The following is a 19470-nucleotide window of genomic DNA, read 5'->3' on the forward strand; positions in this document are numbered from 1 at the left end:
ATTAGAAGTACTTAATGTTGTCTCTGCATAATTTTTCTCTTGGGGGGACAGCTTTAAGGCTACTGGCCGAAGCTCAGTCACTGAAATCTGAGGTTGGTCTTGTATTAAGGTCTGACCTAGCACTTTATTTTAGCTATTGCGGATAACAGTAACCAAGGGATTGAATATTTCTCTTTAAAATTAGTTTGCATTTTCTTAGACATTTACTTTGTGAGAGTTAGGTCCATCTTTAAATTCCATTGGTAATGTTTACCTTTAGTAACTGAGTGCAGCACAGCTCCTGTTCCATATAGTGAGTGACCACGTGGCCACCAAGGAATCAAAAGTTTCTTATCCCCTACCCTTTCGTTCTTTCTATTCCCAAACAACGTGTTTCTTTTTTTTTTTTTTCTGTCTCCCCAAGTTGTCTGAACCAAACCACGTTTCTGTGTGCCAGGGCTGTGTTAGCAAATCCCACTTCTGACACCAAATGTAAGGCTATAGGATAAAAATACAGTTTATTCTACTGTACCCTTAAAACACAGAACACTTCTATGATCCCAGATGTATTGCTTGATATGCTGTATCAAGCAATCAGTCCTGCAGCAAATTCTCCAGTGGACACCAGCTGGGCGTCATCTAACTCATTTCTGACCCTATCCTCCTGGAGAGAGCATCAGCTCCCATACACAGATTGAGGGCTTGGGCCTATAAGACTTCCCCCCTACTTCAGATGCCAGTCGCAAGTCGTAGGTTGTCACCTAGACTTCTGACTGACCAGCTGTAAATCAGGTGTGCCTCTGACCTTCTTTGGTCAATTAATTTGCTAAAACAGTTCACAGAACTCAGGGAAACACATTACTTAAATTTACCCATTTATTATAAAGGATACCGTTATTACAAAGAATACCGTTGAGAATAGCCAGATGGAAGAGATGCATTAGGATGACATATGGGAGAATGGGGCAGCCCACTCTCCAGGAACCTCCAATAGTTCAACTGTCTGTAAGCTCCCAGAACTCAGACCTTTAGGAATTTTGCAGAAGCCTCACCTCATTACATAGGCATTAAAATCCTTGGTGATCAACTAAGTTTTCAGTCCGTCTCTGGAAGCAGGAGGGAGAACTGAAAGTTCAAACTCTCTAATCAAAAGGATGGTTCCCCTGGCAACCAGCCCCCAGTCAGTCAGCTCATTAGCATGCAGAAGACACTCATCACTCCAGTGATTCCAGGGGTTTTAGGAGCTTTTTGCCAGGAAATGGACAAAGGCCAAAAATACATTTTACAATATTACATTTTCAGCCTTTATTCTAAGGTGATATTTTCCGCAGGTGTAAAAGTCTGGATTGGCACTCCTTTCAGCACTTTGAAATCTTGTCCTGTATGTTCTGGGCCCCGTTATTTCTGGTCCAAGTTAGCAGTCATTCATATATCATTGTTCCTCTTTATGTAATATGTTGTTTTTTTTCTGGCGATCTTCAGGACTGTTTATCTTTGATTTTCAGGGTTTTTATAATGACTGTAGGTGTGGAATTTTTTTTTCTTATTTATCTTTCCTCTGGTGTTCATGGGTCTTCTTGAATCTGTAAATTTGACTCTCACTAAATTTGAGGGAATTTCTGGCCATTGTTTCTTCAATATTTTTACCATCCTGTTCATTCCTGGAACTCCAGTTACATGTAAGTTATACTTTTTGGTATTGTTCCTGTGAAAATTATATACGTTAGGTCATTCTTGTAACACCCAACTAAATCAGAATCTAGGGTCCAGAGGAAAAAGGCACTTGAGCACTTAACATCTGATCCAAAAATTAAATTTTCAGCAAGCCCAGCTGTAGAAATGGCCTGCTGTAACCCTAAGACCTGTTTTACCTAGTAGCACCCGAAACTACTCACCACTACTCTGAGACCAGCTTCATCTAGTCAGAGTTTGCCAGTTCTCAAAAGCTGCTCTAGTACCAATCTGTCAAAACAGTCTGTAACATTTCTCTAATAACTTCCAGCCTTCTCTTTGTTCTTCAGACATACCCAAGACCATCCAGTTTGTATATATATGCTCCAAATTACATTATTTTCCTTTCTTTTTCTTTTCTTTTCTTTTTTTTTTTTTTTTTTTGAGATGAGGGGGCTCTCGTTCTGTTACCCAGGCTGGAGTGCAGTGGTACGCTCATGGCTCATTGTAGCCTTCACTTCCTGGGCTCAAGCGATCCTCCCACCTCAGCCTCCCCAGTAGCTGTGGCTATAGGCATGCCCTACCGAAACAGGCTAATTTTTGTATTTTTTTTTGTAGAGACATTGTTTTTACCATGTTGGTCATCCTATGACCAAATAGGACCATATGGAGAACATTAGATCTTATCTTTTTTTGTTTTTGGAGACAGGGTCTTGCTCTGTTGCCCAGGCTGGAGTGCAATGGCACAATCATGGTTTACTGCTGTAGCCTTGACCTTCCGGGCTCAAGTTGCTGTAGCCTTGACCTTCCGGGCTCAAGTGATATTCCCACCTCAGCCTCCCGAGTAGCTGGGACCACAGGCATGCACCGATGTGCCAAGCTAATTTTTAAATTTCTTGTAAAAATGGAGTGTCGCCATGTTGCCCAGGCTGGTCTCTTAATTCCTGGGCTCAAGTAATCCACCCACCTTGGCTTCCCAAAGTGCTGGGATTATAGGCATGAACCACCACACCCAAATTAGATTCTTGCTTCCTAAATACAACATTTTTAATTTAGGGAGTCATCTTTGTTTTATTTGGCTTTGATATTTTATAGGTCACTGAAGCTCTGTTCATTTTTTTTCCACTATTTTCCTATTCTTCAAATTAGAAATCTTGTTGATATATTTTCAAGTTCACTGACCCTTTCTTTTGTTGTTTTATAATCTGCTAAGTGCATCCAGTATAATTTTTAAATATTTTTTTCAGTTTTAGCATTGGTTATTTTTGTAGTTTTTCTTTCTCTGCTGAAATTTTGCATTTGTTCATTCCTTAGGAGCATATTTTTCTTTATATCTTTGAACACAGCTGTGGTAGTTGCTTTAGGATTGCTATCTGCTAATTCTAACCTGGGTCATCTTGGAGTGGTTCTTTATTAATTGACTTTTTCCTTTAGGTCACATTTTCCTTTTTTCTCACCTGTCTAGTAATTACAGATTATATTCCAGATTTCATGATTGATGTATTGAAGATGCTCTAGATTCTGTTGTTTCTTTGGAGAGTGTGGAGGTTGTGTGTTTGTGTTTTGTTTGTTTGTTTGTTTGTTTTGAGACGGAGTCTCTCTGCGATGCCCAGGCTGGAGGGCAATGGCATGATTTTGGCTCATTGTAACCTCTGCCTCCCAGGTTCAAGCAATTCTTCTGCCACCCGAGTAGCTGGGACTACAGACGCGCGCCACTGCACCCAGCTAATTTTTTTATATTTTTGGTAGAGACGGGGTTTCACCATGTTGGCCAGGCTGGTCTCAAACTCTTGACCTCAAGTGATCGCCCACCTCGGTCTCCCAAAGTGCTGAGATTATGGTCGTGAGCCACCACACCTAGCCAAACATTGGGTTTTGTTGGGACTCAACCTCCAAATTTCTGTGACTTTTGTGTGGTCAGTGGCAGAAATTTCTGCTCAATTCTTTTAGCCTTAATTGAGCTCCTTAGAGTCTGTCTCACATATGTGCAGTTCAGGCGTCATCTGAAAATCCCAGTGTAATTTATACACGGGACATGGCGTGTCCTCTATGGGATTCCCTTTCTTACTTTCCAGCAGCTCTGGTTGCTCTAGACTCTGTCCTTTGGTTTCTTCAGGCCGTTAAGGTTGGATTCTTAAAGGAATTTAAGGACCCTACTTCCACATCTAGGCCTTCCCTCAGGCAGAAATGCCATTTAAAAACAACAAAAAACAACCAAACAAAAAACCTTACTCTGTGCTACTCCTTTCTTTAAAGTATAGACTATTCTCCAGTTTCTGGGCTTTAATTGTTTTTCATTGCCTTCACATAGTTGTTGGCACACAGAATAATTTAAGAACCCTTGACCTAATGTTTTTCTACAGGTTTTAAGGTAGATTGCTGTCATAAACTGTGGGAAAACCTGTCTTCATACAGAAATCAGTGCTTCCCTTTCTCAGATCATGCTAATATTAGTTGTAGCAGCAATATAATATAAAAATAGTTGAAGAAGTCTGTTTAAACATTTCTTTGTACTAATTTTTGTTTTTGTTATTCAACAGGTTTGATCTGTGGATGAAATGAATCATGATTTTCAAGCTCTTGCATTAGAATCTCGGGGAATGGGAGAGGTAAATGTTTACAAATACTAAGAACTTACACCTCACTTTATTTTGAGCCATTGGAACTTATTTTTTTTTTAACCATCTCCCTTCCTGGAAATAGTGGCCATATCTTCCAAACTATATGGAGGGGTTTAAATTTCAGATTGTACAATTCTGTTGTGATTTTTGGCTTAAAAAAAAAAAGCTTTTAGCAGTAATTTTTAGTGTGATTATTTGTGTCTAGGTGATTTGATTGACTTGGTGAGATAATTTCTTATATTTTGGTAATGAACTATAATTAGCTTTGCTCGAAAAAAAACTCTTTAGCCTTGTTCTGCTGTTTTATATATGTATGCTGTGTTTGCTTTAGCCATACCTGTTTTACTATTCTCCCTTCCAAAAGTCTCTTGTTCACCCAAAACTGTTTACTTAACAAACTTCTAATCTTCTACAAGACTCGACTGGGATGTATCTATTATCTAGTTGCTATCTGCCATAGAATTAAACCCTTCATCTGGCTTCTAGTTCTTTATACAGACTTTTATTATATTGCTGGTTACAGTTTGTTTTACACTTGACTCTCCTGTAAATTATTAGCTTTGAATGCCTAGCATAGTAGACACTTTACATTTCTTAATGGATTTTATCATTCTTGTTAATCTATGATTTTCTTTGGAGCACCAAAGTTAACCTCATCATTACATATTTTAAGGCATCAAATACTTAGTTTTTCATATAGCTAATGAATACTTAGAGAACTTTGATTATGGAAACTCTTGTGGTGACATCTGTATTTTGTCATGTTCTGTACTACTAACATAGACTTTGATAATAGAAGATAACAGTGAACAGACCTAAGATGTGTAATTAACTGCTTGCTCCTGGAGATTATTTTACCTTGGTAGAATAGAGACCTTCATGAGACTCACTCCATCCAATGCTGTGCTCTTCAGATGCAGAAAAGAGTCCAAGTCTCTCCTTTGGGCCACAAGAGGGCACCCTGCAGCTAGCTAACCCTCCCCTTCTTCAGAACAGCGTTTTCCAAAGAGTATGTCATTTTCAGAGGACTGATTTAAGGGTGAGTTAAGGTGCTTAAGCTTAAGTATTGCCAAAATAAATTTGTTAGACCAGTGCATAAGGTAAAATTCTCAGCCCTAAGAAAAATTGAAGAAATTGAATTTTTTTTGTAAACAAAATCTGTAGCTTCACTGCAGTGCAATATCTGGTTAGGCATTATTTATGCTATTGGCAAATAAGAGGTAGATGAAAAGGGCTTTTGTTCTTTCCTGGCCACTAGTTTTCTTTGGTCTTTAGAAAGCAGAATAACATATATTAAAAGCAGGGTTGAACAGTGCTTCAACCTTCTTGTTGCTTCAACCTTCTTGTCTGTGACGAACTTGCTGATAATTCTTTAAGAGCAAGAGAGTCAGGCCGGGTGTGGTGGCTCACGCCTGTAATCCCAGCACTTTGGGAGGCCGAGGCGGGCGGATCACAAGGTCAGATCGAGACCATCCTGGCTAACACGGTGAAACCCCGTCTCTACTAAAAATACAAAAAATTAGCCGGGCTTGGCGGCAGGCGCCTGTAGTCCCAGCTACTCGGGAGGCTGAGGCAGGAGAATGGCGTGAACCCGGGAGGTGGCGCTTGCAGTGAGCCGAGATCGCGCCACTGCTCTCTGGCCTGGGGGACAAAGCGAGACTCCGTCTCAAAAAAAGAAAAGAACTAGAGAGTCATACCCCTACATTAATTTTAGACTCCCTTTATCACTTCTTAGATGTATATTGTATATATGTTTTCAAACTGGTGTTTTTTTCACTCTTTCTAAATAATATTTAATAATTCTAAACTTATCTTTGCAGATCAGAAAAATGTCATGATCCGAAACAGTGGTTGAAAGGGTTTAGTTATTTGGGGGAAAGAGTAGCTGGGTTGAATGGTATGTTAAAAGAAAAAAACTTAAATCCAGACTTTCTTATTGGACATGTCAGATATGCAGAGTAAAAGTGACCACGGTTTCCTGCTACCTGGTGGATAGCAGCATGTCAGTGTATCTGTAACCTTCATCCAGTAAAAATATATTTTAAAATAAGATGCTCTCATTAGTTTTATTTCTTAACAGTTTAAGCACTAACACTGTCACCTCAAAGAGATAGCTAAGAAAAACCTACTGAGATTTCTGTCTCTGGGTTCTCTCTCCCACAAGCCTTTCTATCTTTCCTCATCTCACAGGCAGCAAGGAACCTTCTGGGATTTCCTTCTTTGCCTGTCTCTCTCTCATCAGTCTTCTCCTCCTTTCCTGACAGGTGAGGTTTTTTGTTTTTGTTATATCCCAGAATTCATTCATTGGAATAAATTAAAAGCAGCCTTGAGTTTCTGGCTCTTAAGTTGTCTAAAAATGCTTTTTTTTTTTTTTTTAAATGCAAAACTCTTTTTAAAATAGATTGCCCTCGTCTTGACTTTCTTTAAAAATAGTTTTTGCTTACTGTTGTCCTAAGTGTTGTAAATCTCTAATGTACAAAGTGTTGCATCTACATGTAGGACTAATTTCAAATTTACTGTGTTTTGTAGATCATGATGTCTTTACTGAGCCATCATCAGAAGGCATCCAGAAATAAGAGATTTGTATTCATCTATTCGTAAACTTACCCTCTTTGTTTTTACACTGATAGCATGTTTCTGTCGAAAGACCTACTAATTTGCATTATGTCATGTGGCTTAAAAAGAGCAAAACTAATCTATAGGAGATTGAACTCTGCTTTATTAGTGTAGTGTTAAGTCAGACACATAGGCTCATACCTATTAGCTTCTCTAGGTTGTTGGGGCACATATAGCTGGGTTTCTGCTTATTTTTTAAATAACAGGAAAGAGGGCCCTGTCTGAAATTCTTCAGAAAATCCAGAATCTAACTTTAAATCACTGAATTAATATCTTTTATTTTGAGAATATCTTTATAGCTTAGTATGATAAGCAGTGCTCTCTTCCGTCTTTCCAACACAATAATATATAAAGAAAGCATTAAAGAAAGCCTGTGTACTAAGATTCTATGTAGTGTGGTGAAGTGGAAGACTTACTAGGTAGGGGAGTAAGGAGACTTGTGTTTTCTCCTAGATCTCTCACTAGTGTTATGGCCTTGAGTAAGACTGACTGACTTTAAAAATAGTAATAAGAATAACCTTTTGTATGAATCACATACATCTGTGAAATGCTCTTGCTTTAATATAAGCTCTTAGGGATAACTGGAATGGAAACCAGCCATTTCAAATAGTGTTTAAATAGCTGATCATAGTTTGTCTAGATAAGCTCTATCTTAATTCTATCTTAAACTTTACCCACTGTAATAGGAAGAATATCATGATAATATTTTAAGCACTTTTATTTTTTCCTTATTCCCAGTGGTGATCTGATGCTGGATTTTTTTTTTTTTTTTTTTTTTACTAGTCCGTATCTCTAGAATAATACTTGAAATTTTCAGAAATCATGATGAATTAAAATATGATTGAAAAGAACTATCTTTTATGGTAGTTAAATGTGAAGAGAAGGGTCTTAGAATTAAGTAGATATGGGTTCAGATCCCATTGTTAACATTTACCAGCTTATGTGTAACCTTGGTCAGTTTTCCTTATGCAGAATGTGACTGTAGTAGTAAACTGTTCTTCCTAAGTAGTGGGTTTTCATCATCCCCCTAGGATAGTCAAACTGACTCAAGAGAAGTCAAACAGCTATAGACAAAATCGTTAAAGTGAATAATATAATATTTGAAATCAGTTGAATGTTGTGGGTCAGTCAATTAAGTCATGTTTGATAACAGTAAAGGATTCATACTGTTGGTAGTGAAGATACCTAATATTTATGTGTCTGCTGTGTACTAGATGCCATTCTTTTTTTTTTTTTTTTTTTTTTTTTGAGATGGAGTCTCGCTCTGTCGCCTAGGCTGGAGTGCAGTGGCGCCATCTTGGCTCACTGCAATCTCCACCTCCCAGGTTCAAGTTACTCTCCTGCCTCAGCTTCCCGAGTAGCTGGGACTACAGGTGCGTGCCACTACACCTGGCTAATTTTTTGTATTTTTAGTAGAGACAGGGTTTCACAGTGTTAGCCAGGATGATCTCAATTTCCTGACCTCGTGATCTGCCCACTTCGGCCTCCCAAAGTGCTAGGATTACAGACGTGAGCCACCGCTTCTGGCCCTAGATGTCATTCCGTGCAGTTTATCAATGAGGAAACTGAAGCGCAGAAAAGGTTAATTAAAACTAGTCCAAGGCCACATAATAGTACTTGAAGAGCAGTTTGAACCCAGGGAAGTCTTGAGTGTTTATAGTACTACTTCCTGTACAGTACTACTTCCTGTTGGAAGTGATGACATTTAGTAATGTTTGCTGTTGATACCAAGGATTTGAGAAAATGAAAGTGTTAATATCTTTCATTAACAGAAAAAATTAAAGTCTGGAAAAGCACCATTTTTGTGTTCTGTGGAGTTACTTTGTGTTTTCTTCTCTGTGTTTCATTTGTTGTTGTTGTTGTTTGTTTGTTTTGTTTGTTTTTGTTTTTTGTTTTGGAAGCAGGATCTTGCTCTGTGGCCCAAGCTGAAGTGCAGTGGCATTGTCTCAACTTACTGCAACCTCTGACCCCTGGCCTAAAGTGATCCTCCCACATCAGCCTCCCCAGTGTCTGGGACTACAGGTGCACAGCACCACGCCTGGCTAATTTTTATATTTTTTGTAGAGACAGGGTTTCACCATGTTGCCCAGGCTGGTCTTGAACTCCTGAGCTCAAGCAGTCTGCCTGCCTCAGCTAATTATAGCTCACTGCAGCCTCGACCTCCCAGGCTCATTCTATCCTCCCATCTCAGCCTCCTAAATAGCTAGGACTAGAGGTGCATGCCACCACACCCGGCTAATTTATTTTATATTTATTTATTTATAATTATTTTATTTTTTAAAAGAGACAGGGTCTCACAGTGTTGGCCAGGCTGGTCTCTAGCTCCTGGGCTCAAACTATCTTCTCACCTCCCACAGTGCTGGGATTACAGGCATGAGTCTCTGCTCCCTGTTACAACTTAGTTTTGAGGATCCATTCTTAACCTTTTTTGAACTTCCATTATAAGTAGAGTGACTTTACATTCTGATTTGCCCAGGACAGCTCAGATCTATATCTTCTCATGGCATAATTATTAATAGCATCTCTTTTCGCAAAAGTATCCCATTTGGGATGATAAATTATATAAATAACTTAATTTAAAACATAGTTTACATTTTAAATCCTTTTAAGTCTTGGGATTATGTTTATTTGGTTGGTTTAGGGGTTTTCCATAACAATTTAAAAAGTCTGAAGTATAGGTATACTCATGTAAATGCCCAAGTGGGAGTTTATTTTTTTTTATGCAGTATGCCTGGGTGCTGATTGATTTCTTTGGAAATGGAGAAAGCAAGCCATACATACTTTTGAAGGAAAAGACACTGTGTATTCACTCAAACATTGGAGTTAGGATAGAAGAGCAGATTGATAAGAAACACTGAGTTGCCTGACCTTTTAGTGTTTGTGAAGTAGGGAACTAATATGAAGTGGTATTGGATAACATATTTTATAGATCTTAACGGTTTCTTAATTTTGTTTTCTGTAATGTTGTATGGTTGCTATTTCTACTACAGTAAAAGATTCTCCAGGGGCAAATCTCCTATTTTTATTGCTGTTCTAATCAATGCATTGTTTAACCTTTTTTTTCCTCTTTAACTGTGTTCTATCCTGAATTGTTGCCTTCCCCTACATTTAGTTCACTTTAACCTATTGTTAGTCACCAGCTAGTAGATCCCCTGAAAGTATTTGAATCAGTATCTAAACTGTCAGAGCAAATAGTTTTTAGAATATCAGTGAAGGCCTTTGGTAGAGTGTTAACTTCAACTATTAAATTTTCCTGTGCGTAAAAACTTCTAAATGTTCGAAAATGAAGATACTCATAGTATAGTGCTTGGCCATAGTAGACACACTTGGTAAGTGGTTTACAGACTCCCCTCCCCCCTGCTTCCCCGTCCAGATAAACAATTTGCGGGGTTTTTTTTTTTCTTTTTTCTTTTTTTGAGACAGAGTCTCGCTCTGTCACCAGGCTGGAGTGCAGTGGCAGGATCTCGGCTCACTGCAACCTCGGCCTCCCAGATTCAAGCAATTCTCTTGCCCAGCCTCCTGAGTAACTGGGACTACAGGTGTGTGCTGCAGTTTGCATTTTAAAGCATTTTAAAGGCACTCCCAGAACTTTAATCACAAAAGACTTCAGAATAGTCTCAAAGGGGTGCTATTACTTTTACTACCTCATAAGTTAGTCTGTTTTAGCCACTTCTTTGTCTGTGATAAATGCTTTATTAGTTGTTACAACTTTATTTTAGATTACTTATTTGTTATTATTTTTATACTGAGACTTTTTCTTTATGAAGTATGGGATAAAAGCATTGCTTTATTCTTTAAGGAATTATTTTCATCTGCTTGGAATGGCTTATACAGTATTTTTAAGGGATTAACTTGGGTTTTAACTGAATGTTCTATTATTTAAATATATTAGGTATGCTTTAGTATTCATATTACTAGATTTATGTTTTGTTGAATATTTACGTGAATCTTTTATGGTGAGATTTTTAAAATAGAGAGAATAGAAGTTATAGTTTACTTACTGGGATCTTTGTTAGAGCAGATTATTGTTTAAAATGTCTGCTCTTTATAAATACCGATCATTTACAGCCCAAGGTCATCCTAGCATTTAAAAACTTTTTTTTAAAAATGGAGTTTTTTTATTAAAACATTTAAATTAAACATTTTAATTAACATTTTTTAATTAAAACATTTAGTTTAGTTTAGCAAAAGATCTGTAATTCAGGAACATGCCCAAATTGAATTTTTTCTCTTCCCCTTAAAGCTGCTTCTCCTGGTTTGTTGTTGTTTTCCTATTTTGGTCAATAGCACTACCATTTACCTTTTTACCTGTTTAAGTTATTAAACAGGTTATTCTTTTTACTTATCTTCCCCACCATTTGTATTCAGATCCTTTTGACTCCAAGGTGTCTCTCAGATCCATTTTATTTTCTCAGCTTTCTCTGCCAGTACCCTCTTTTTTGTTTGTTTGTTTTTTGTTTTTTGAGACAGTCTCACTCTGTCACCCAGGCTGGAGTGCAGTGGCACGACCTCCACCTCCTGGGTTCAAGCACTTCTCTGCCTCAGCCTCCCGGGTAGCTGGGATTACAGGCACCGGCAACCACGCCCGGCTAATTTTTGAATTTTTAGTAGAGACAAGGTTTCACCATCTTGGCCAGGCTGGTCTTGAACTCTTGACCTCGTGATCCACCTGTCTAGGCCTCCCAAAGTGCTGGGATTACAGGTGTGAGCCACCTCTCCTGGCCCAGTACCCTCTTTTAGTTCTTGCTCTCTTGGCCTTCTTATTGTAAATTGTCAAAATTAATCTCCTTGTTCTTTCTATTTGTTATTCTTAAAACTTACAACTTGAGTTTTTTGTAATACATAGTGTCATCCTTGCTAACTCTTCTCTATTCCCTGTTGCTTCAATAGAACATCTAACTTCCTTAGCATGTCTTTAAGGGTCTTCATAATCTGATCTGCCAGCATCTGTTAGCTTTGCTAGCATGAACTTTTGAGCTTCCCACATGTTTCATCTCACACCCTATTCTACACACTGTGCATTTTCTCAAGTTTTGCCTTTATTAATGGTTTACTACATCACACACACACACACATCTCAGACCCATTTCAGGTATTACTGAGTTATATTTATTATAGTTTATATGTTTGTGAGCTCTCTAAAGGTGAGCGGACCATGCCCTTAAGAAGTAAACATATAGGTAATTGAGTGTAATAAGTTTAATAGAAGTATACACAGGTTTTATTGTTAGCACTGAAAAGACTGGACACCTACTTAAGAGTTGAGAGTGATGGTGTCTTACGAATGCTTCTTTAAAATGCTAAGTTCACTTCTCAGAAAACCAGTCTGTTCTTTTCAAACAAACATATCCAAGTTGGCCACCTCCTAAGTGACGGACAGTAGGGAGATATGAATGAATATTAAAGAAAAAGAATTGCCCAAAATGTTCATTTTGAGTAATCAATGAATGATTGTATCAACACAATTTTTATGTGCTATTCATGTCACAGTATAGGATAGAGCACAGGGCCTTGAGATTGTTTCTTTTCTATGCATGTTTTCTACCATCCATAGCTTTTTGTTATGGGTTTGACAGATAGTACTCAGCAGCTAGTAAGAGATGTGATCACTTCCATTGAATACCTGAGTTAAGAATGAAAAAGTATTTTCTATTCTAGAAGATATAATAGGAGGTGGTCTAGGGAGAGGACTTGGAAGTGAAGGGAAAAGTTCAATCATTCCTGTGGATGTGCTTACTAAATCTGTTATTGAGTAAGGAATTTAATAAGCCTTTTGAATAAATTTACATTGTAATAAAGTATGAAAAGTGAAGAAAAGTCAGAAGTAGATTTTGATTTTTGTTTAAGGTCTAGAATTATTAGCGCCAGCACACAAAAATAAGTGGGGAGTTAATTTACTGTTAACAAAACAACTTAGAAAATAGGTCACTCTGAATTTTCATTAGCATTGAAAACTAATGTATACATAGCAGTGATATGTTTGAGACTTCTTATATATTAATTCTTTGTAATTAGAATAACATTTAACTGTAATTTTTCCTCCAAATAGCTTTTGCCTACCAAAAAGTTTTGGGAACCTGATGATTCAACAAAAGATGGACAAAAAGGCATATTTCTTGGGGATGATGAATGGAGAGAGACTGCATGGGGAACTTCTCGTAAGTTACTGGTATATGTGTGAGAATTGTGAATATATTCAGCATTTTATAAGTCATAATGCACCTTTTTTTTTAGAGTGAGTCTCCAAATTTTTGCATTTTTTGTAGACTTTCTCTGTGTTGCCCAGGCTGTTCTCAAATAACTGGGCTCATGCAATCCTCCTGCCTTGTTCTCCCAAAGTGCTGGGATGGTAGGCATGAGCCACCACACCCAGCCCTATGCACATTTTCTTAATGGCAGGTAAGAAATGTAATTTTAGAAGTATTTGTCACATTAAGATTTTATTAAGGGTTTTTTTAAATTGATTGTAAAATTCTGTGGCTATTATTAAAAAATAAGATGCTGGTGAGGTTGTGGTGAAAAAGGACCACTTATACACTACTAGTGGGAATGTAAATTAGTTCAGCCATTGTGGAAAGCATTGTGTCAATTCCTCAGAGAAGTAAAAACAGAATTATCATTCAATCCAGCAATCCCGTTATTGGGTATATACCCCAAGGAATATAAACTGTGCTACCATAAGACACACACGTGTATGTTCGCAGCAGCACTATTCCATAATAGCAAAACCATGGAAAAACCTAAATGCCCATCAATACTAGGGTGGATAAAATGTGGTACATATGCACCATGGAACACTATGCAGTCATGAAAAAAAGATTGAGATAATGTCCTTTGCAGCAGCATGGATGGGGCTGGAGACCATTACCTTTAGCAAACACAGGAACAGAAAACCAAATACCGAATGTTCTCACTTATTAAGTGGGAGCTAAATAATGAGAACACAGGGACACAAAGACGGAAACAACAGACATAGGGGCCTCCTTGAGGGTGGAGGGTGGGAGGAGGGAGAGGATCAGAAAAAATACCCATCAGGTACTATTTTTAGTACCTGAGTAATGAAATAATCTGTACACCAAACCCCTGTGACATGAATTTACCTATGTAACAAACCTGCACATGTACCCCCCTCACCAAATCTAGAATAAAAGTTTAAAAATAATAAAATTCTGAATTTTCATTTAAAATGGAGGATAGATTAATTTAACCATAGAAATTTTTAGTCTTAAAGTGTACTAGATGATCGTGACTGATTTATCTAATTGCAGCTCAGCCTAGCTTTATTAGATATTTGCCACACCCAGGAAGGAAGTAGACTGTGTTGGTAAGATAGAGCTCCCAGGAAGGAAGCAGATCTTTAAATGTTTTGATTTCAACTTCATAAGTAGTGGGGAGAGACTTAGGTCTAAGAAACTGTTAAGAGAAAATTAACTGGTGTATAAGGAGTATAACATGCAGGAGTGACAGTGTTGGCAAATTAAAGATCATAGTTAAATGCTTTTTTTTTTCCTTTTTAAGAGGGTGTTACTCTGTTGCCTAGGCTGGTGTGCAGTGGCATGATCTTAGCTCACTGCAGTCTCAAGCTTTTGGGGTAAAAAGATCTTTCCGCCGCCTCCTCCCAAGTAGCTAGGACTACAGGCTCACACCATCACATATGGCTAATTTTTTTTTCCCCCTGAGACGGAGTCTCGCTCTGTCACCCAGGCTGGAGTGCAGTGACCCAGTCTTGGCTCACTGCAACCTCCGCCTCCCAGGTTCAAGTGATTCTCCTGCCTCAGCCTCCCGAGTAGCTGGGATAATAGGTGCCCGCTACCACAGCCCGCTAATTTTCATATTTTTTGTAAAGATGGGGTTTCACCATGTTAGCCAGGCTGGTCTTGAAATCTTACCTCAGGTGATCTGCCTCCCAAAGTTCCGGGATTAGGGCATGAGCCACCATGCCTGGCCGTGTCTGGCTAATTTTTAAAACTTTTTTTTAGAGATGGGGTCTCACTATGTTGCGCAGGCTGGTCTCGGAACTTCTGCCCTCAAGTGATCCTCCTGCCTCAGGCGTGAGCCACATTGTTCGGCCCATAGTTGTATTAAAGTAGTTAGCATATCATTTTACTAATTATATTTTAAAATGTTTCCAGTTAGTAAAATCTGAGAGGTGTACAGCTAGATCATGTATTTTACAAATATTTTCTTTTTTTTTTTTAAGTTAATACAGTTTGCTTAAGCTCTGCAGAATGACCAAAGTAATAATGAAAACAAATTTGTGGATGATAATTACCCAATTATCATTATTTTTCCAGTGTTAATCATGAGATATTTTCTTAGTCTCTAAATCATTAAAATATATTAGAAGATTTAACGCTTCTATATAATGTTTAATTTCATTGTTAAAATAAAATAATTGCCAAAAAGCTAAAATCTAAAAGGTTAGGAAAGTCTGGAAAATGTTGGTGATTTCAACAAAGTAGGTTGCAAATGTTGGCAACAAGTAATTTAGACAAAAATTTTCTTAAAACATTGTAAATTTCCTTTGAGTTCAACTAATATGTGATACATAATATGCCAGGTTTGGAGAATATAAAGATAAATTATATGACCCTTGTCCTCAAGGACTTTTTATTTTTCTAAATTAGAATTAACCTATATTAGGTTAGACTCATAATTTTAAATATTTGGTAATTTGGACTGGGATACATCTTCCCTACAAAAGGCATATTTCTTGCTGAGAGCATGTGTGTTCAATAACTTGGTTGATGGACATGATTTGAAAGTTGAATGCACAATTTATTTACCAGAATCAGAACCAAAGATTTAAAAAATTTTTTATCTTTGGTGTTTTCTTTTTTGAGACCAGGTTATAAGACTGGCTAATTTTTGTATTTTTGGTAGAGATGGGGTTTCACCATGTTGCCGAGGCTTGTCTCGAACCCCTGAGCTCAAACAATCCACCTGCCTCAGCCTCCCGAAGTGCTGGAATTAAAGGTATGAGGTACTATGCCCAGCCAACCAAAGATTTTTTGAGGTGTTGAAAAGCAAAGCATCTTGAGCACATGATGACAAAGAGAGATTATTTCAAGATGGATGATAGGGAAACCATGAAATTTATTATTTCAGTCAATTTTTTGTACCACTCCTCTCCCAACTCTCATAACATTTTGAAGATGAGTGTTTGTCTTTTACTAGAAACCATGAGAAAATTAGAAATGAATGGAATTTTGTTTACCTAACAAACATTTATTGAATGCCAGACACATAAAAATATGCATAACACCTTCTTGTTCTAAAGGAATTGTCATTCTAAGACAGTCTCTTTGCATGACTGCAGGAGACTTGACATACTTCCTCTCAGCAGAACCACATTACTTGTGATTATCAGGTTCATTATATTCTCCAGCACTTCTTGGCGTTTGAACATGCCAGTTTCTGTAACTGAAATGTCCTATCACCCCCACCTCTCCATTGGTTACCTTTGTTTTAACCCTTCATTATCAGCTGAAATATCACTTCCATCTGTAATTGCAGCACTTTAGGAGGTCAAGGCTGGCAGATACTTGAGGCCAGGAGTTTGAGACCAGCTGGGCAATATAGTGAGACCCTGCACCTTCCCACCAAAAAAAAAGAAAAGAAGCACACTTCCTTTGGTGGCATCGATTCTAAGACTTGGAAGGATTGATGCCCATCTTTCTTATTTTTGCTTTTTTTTTCCCTTAAATTTTACTTTTTCCTTTAAGCTCTGTTGGACTTGCATGCCCATCTTTCAGATCTCATAGTATCGTGGATTATATTTTTGTTAAAGCGCTTTTATTCTATTCTAATTGCCTTTTATTAAACCTATACTCTTGAGGACACACTGTGTTGTTCTCGGATTCCTCATGTATAGCTCATTGCCTAGCTAGCATACAAGAGAATGAATCAATATTTCAACTGTGTAATAAATGGATACATGACTGAAAGAAAGGATATAATGACTAATCTCATGGATGCACATACTGAAATGGAAATGTTTTGATTTGGTTTAACAAACCTGGCAATCATTTCAAAATTATTACAGTTGATAAAATGATAACTGGCTACCAGTATGACATTTCGGCCTCAATAGTTTAAATATTGAGTATTTATGCCTGTCACAAACAAGCCAGAGGTAGCTGGTAGCTTACCGGTTCTTTGAAAAAAGTTTCCAGCAAAAACTATTTGAATGTTGCCTCAAATGTGTTACTATATTTGTATTCCATTAACTCTCAGATCTTAAATACTACCTTTACTTTTCATTCCAAGAGTATGGAGAAAAAATATATCAAATGAATAATTTTGTTTAAAATAAATGGAAAAATTTTAAGATAGAAGATAATTTAGTTTTTTTTAACCAAGAATGGAAAATTCTATGGTATTACCGATTTTTCTGGACTTACTCATTTGTGATTATAGTGTTATAGTAGTGAGTTCTGATCTATCTAGTGCGTAACTGTGAACTTGAGAAGTATTTCTGCCAAATCGAAAGTTTATTTTATTTTATTGTTATTTTAATTTATTTACTTGCAGTGGGGAGTAGGGTCTCATGTCACCCAGGCTGGAGTGCAGTGCACAATCACAGCTCACGAAAGCCTTGACCTCCCGGGCTTAGGTGATCCTTCCACCTCATCAGCCTCCTTAGTAGCTGGGACTATAAGTGCCCATCACCATGTCCAGCTAATTTTTGTATTCTTAGTAGAGATGGGGTTTCTCGCCTTTTTGCCCAGGCTGGTCTTGAACTCCCGAGGTCAAACAGTCCACCTGCCTCAGTCTCCCAGAGGACTGGGATTACAGGAGTGAGTCATTGCCCGTGGCCATTTTTTTTTTTTTTTTTTTTTGAGACAGGATCTGACTCTGTCATCCTGAGCAGAGTGCAGTGGTGTGAACATGGCTCACTGCAGCCTCAGCCTCCTGGGTTCAAGTAATCTTCCCACCTCAGCTCTCAGCTCCTGAGTAGCTGGGACTACAGACCTTTGCTGCCATGCTTGGCTAATTTTTAAACTTTTTGTAGAGATGGGAACTCACCATGTTTCCCATGCTAGTCTCAAACTCCTCTGCTCAAGTGATCTTCCTCAGCCTCCCGAAGTGCTGGGATAGCATGTATGAGCCCCTGCTGTCCAGCCTCTTCTAGGTTTTATCCCTGAAGGTTTATATTATGAATTGTTATGTTATAAATTGTCAAAAGAAGATTGACTTTTTAAAATGATGTTTTATAAGCAACTGGTCTTTCAGGTAGTATCCTTTGGGTACTATTTCCACCTTTATTGACCTTTTTGGTTGTACTGTTCTTAACATAGGTTTTTATATGTTTATTGCCAAATGGCTCTTTCCGTCTGTATTTTCAAGATAAGTGCTCCAGCCAGTTAGTCTCAACCAAATTCTGTAGGTTGCCTGTTTACTCTGATGATAGTTTATATTGTTGTGTGGAAGCTCTTTAATTAGATTTCATTTGCAAATTTTGGCTTTTGTTGCCATTGTTTTTGATGTTTTAGTCATGAAGTCCTTGTCCATGCCTATGTCCTTAATGGTATTGCCTAGGTTTCCTTCTAGGGTTTTTATGGTTTTAGGTCTTACATTTAAGTCTTTAATCCATCTTGAGTTAATTTTTGTATAAGGTGTAAGGAAAGGATCCAGTTCAGCTTTCTACATATGGCTAGCCAGTTTTCCCAGCACCATTTATTAAATAGGGAATCCTTTCCCCATTTCTTGTTTTTGTCAGGTTTGTCAAAGATCAGATGGCTATAGATGTGTTATTTCTGAGGCCTCTGTTCTGTTCCATTGGTCTATATATCTGTTTTGGTACCAGTACCATGCTGTCTTGGTTACTGTAGACTTGTAGTGTAGGTTGAAATCAAGTAGCGTGATGCCTCCAGCTTTGTTCTTTTTGCTTAGGATTGTCTTGGCTATGCACACTCTTTTTTGGTTCCATATGAAGTTTAAAGTAGTTTTATCTAATTCTGTGAAGAAAGTCAGTGGTAGCTTGATGGGGATAGCATTGAATCTGTAAATTACCTTGGGTAGTTATGGCCATTTTCATGATACTGATTCTTCCTATCCATGAGCATGGAATGTTCTTCCATTTGTTTGTGTCCTATGAAGAGGATATATAAAGATTATAGTAATAACATTCAAAATAAAACAATATGCTGATTTTTCTTACTTCAGTATATTAATTTGTTTAACTACATTTTGTTTAACTTAAAAGTATAAGTATATAATTGTGTTTTTTCTTCCAAACAGACCATTCAATGTCCCAGCCTATTATGGTACAGAGAAGATCTGGACAGGGTTTTCATGGAAACAGTGAAGTAAATGCAATACTGTCTCCGCGATCAGAAAGTGGAGGCCTTGGTGTGAGCATGGTAGAATATGTATTAAGTTCTTCTCCTGCTGATAAATTGGATTCTCGATTTAGGAAGGGAAATTTTGTAAGTATTTTGAATAAAGAAATATTTAATATTTGCTTGAGAGTTACTGGTTACATTACTTTTATTTTTAATTCAATGTATTTTTCTGTGCCGTTCCTGTAGCTAAGAGAAATTTTGTAACTGTTATTGCTATTCTTCTGCTTAGCCACTTG

At 37.6% G+C, this 19470-nt stretch overlaps 1 protein-coding gene across 32 annotated transcripts in view; it reads left to right on the plus strand.

The window, feature by feature from the left end:
* PUM2 (pumilio RNA binding family member 2) overlaps nucleotides 1-19470 on the plus strand; it is a 104814-nt gene that overhangs the window by 20531 nt on the left and 64813 nt on the right. For 19 of the 32 annotated variants that reach the window (XM_054548350.2, XM_054548351.2, XM_063713762.1 and 16 more), the window contains 3 exons: nucleotides 4191-4259; nucleotides 12937-13045; nucleotides 19131-19318. In XM_054548350.2, coding sequence (XP_054404325.1) covers nucleotides 4209-4259; nucleotides 12937-13045; nucleotides 19131-19318 — 348 coding nt within the window. In that variant the 5' untranslated portion in view covers nucleotides 4191-4208. Of the gene's footprint in view, nucleotides 1-4190; nucleotides 4260-5185; nucleotides 5311-12936; nucleotides 13046-15770; nucleotides 15864-19130; nucleotides 19319-19470 lie in introns of those variants that run through there. The other 13 variants (XM_054548342.2, XM_054548340.2, XM_054548339.2 and 10 more) reach the window with 3 other exon arrangements.

Source organism: Pongo abelii, chromosome 12 (assembly GCF_028885655.2).
Source record: "Pongo abelii isolate AG06213 chromosome 12, NHGRI_mPonAbe1-v2.0_pri, whole genome shotgun sequence".
Classification (NCBI taxonomy): Eukaryota; Metazoa; Chordata; class Mammalia; order Primates; family Hominidae; genus Pongo; species Pongo abelii.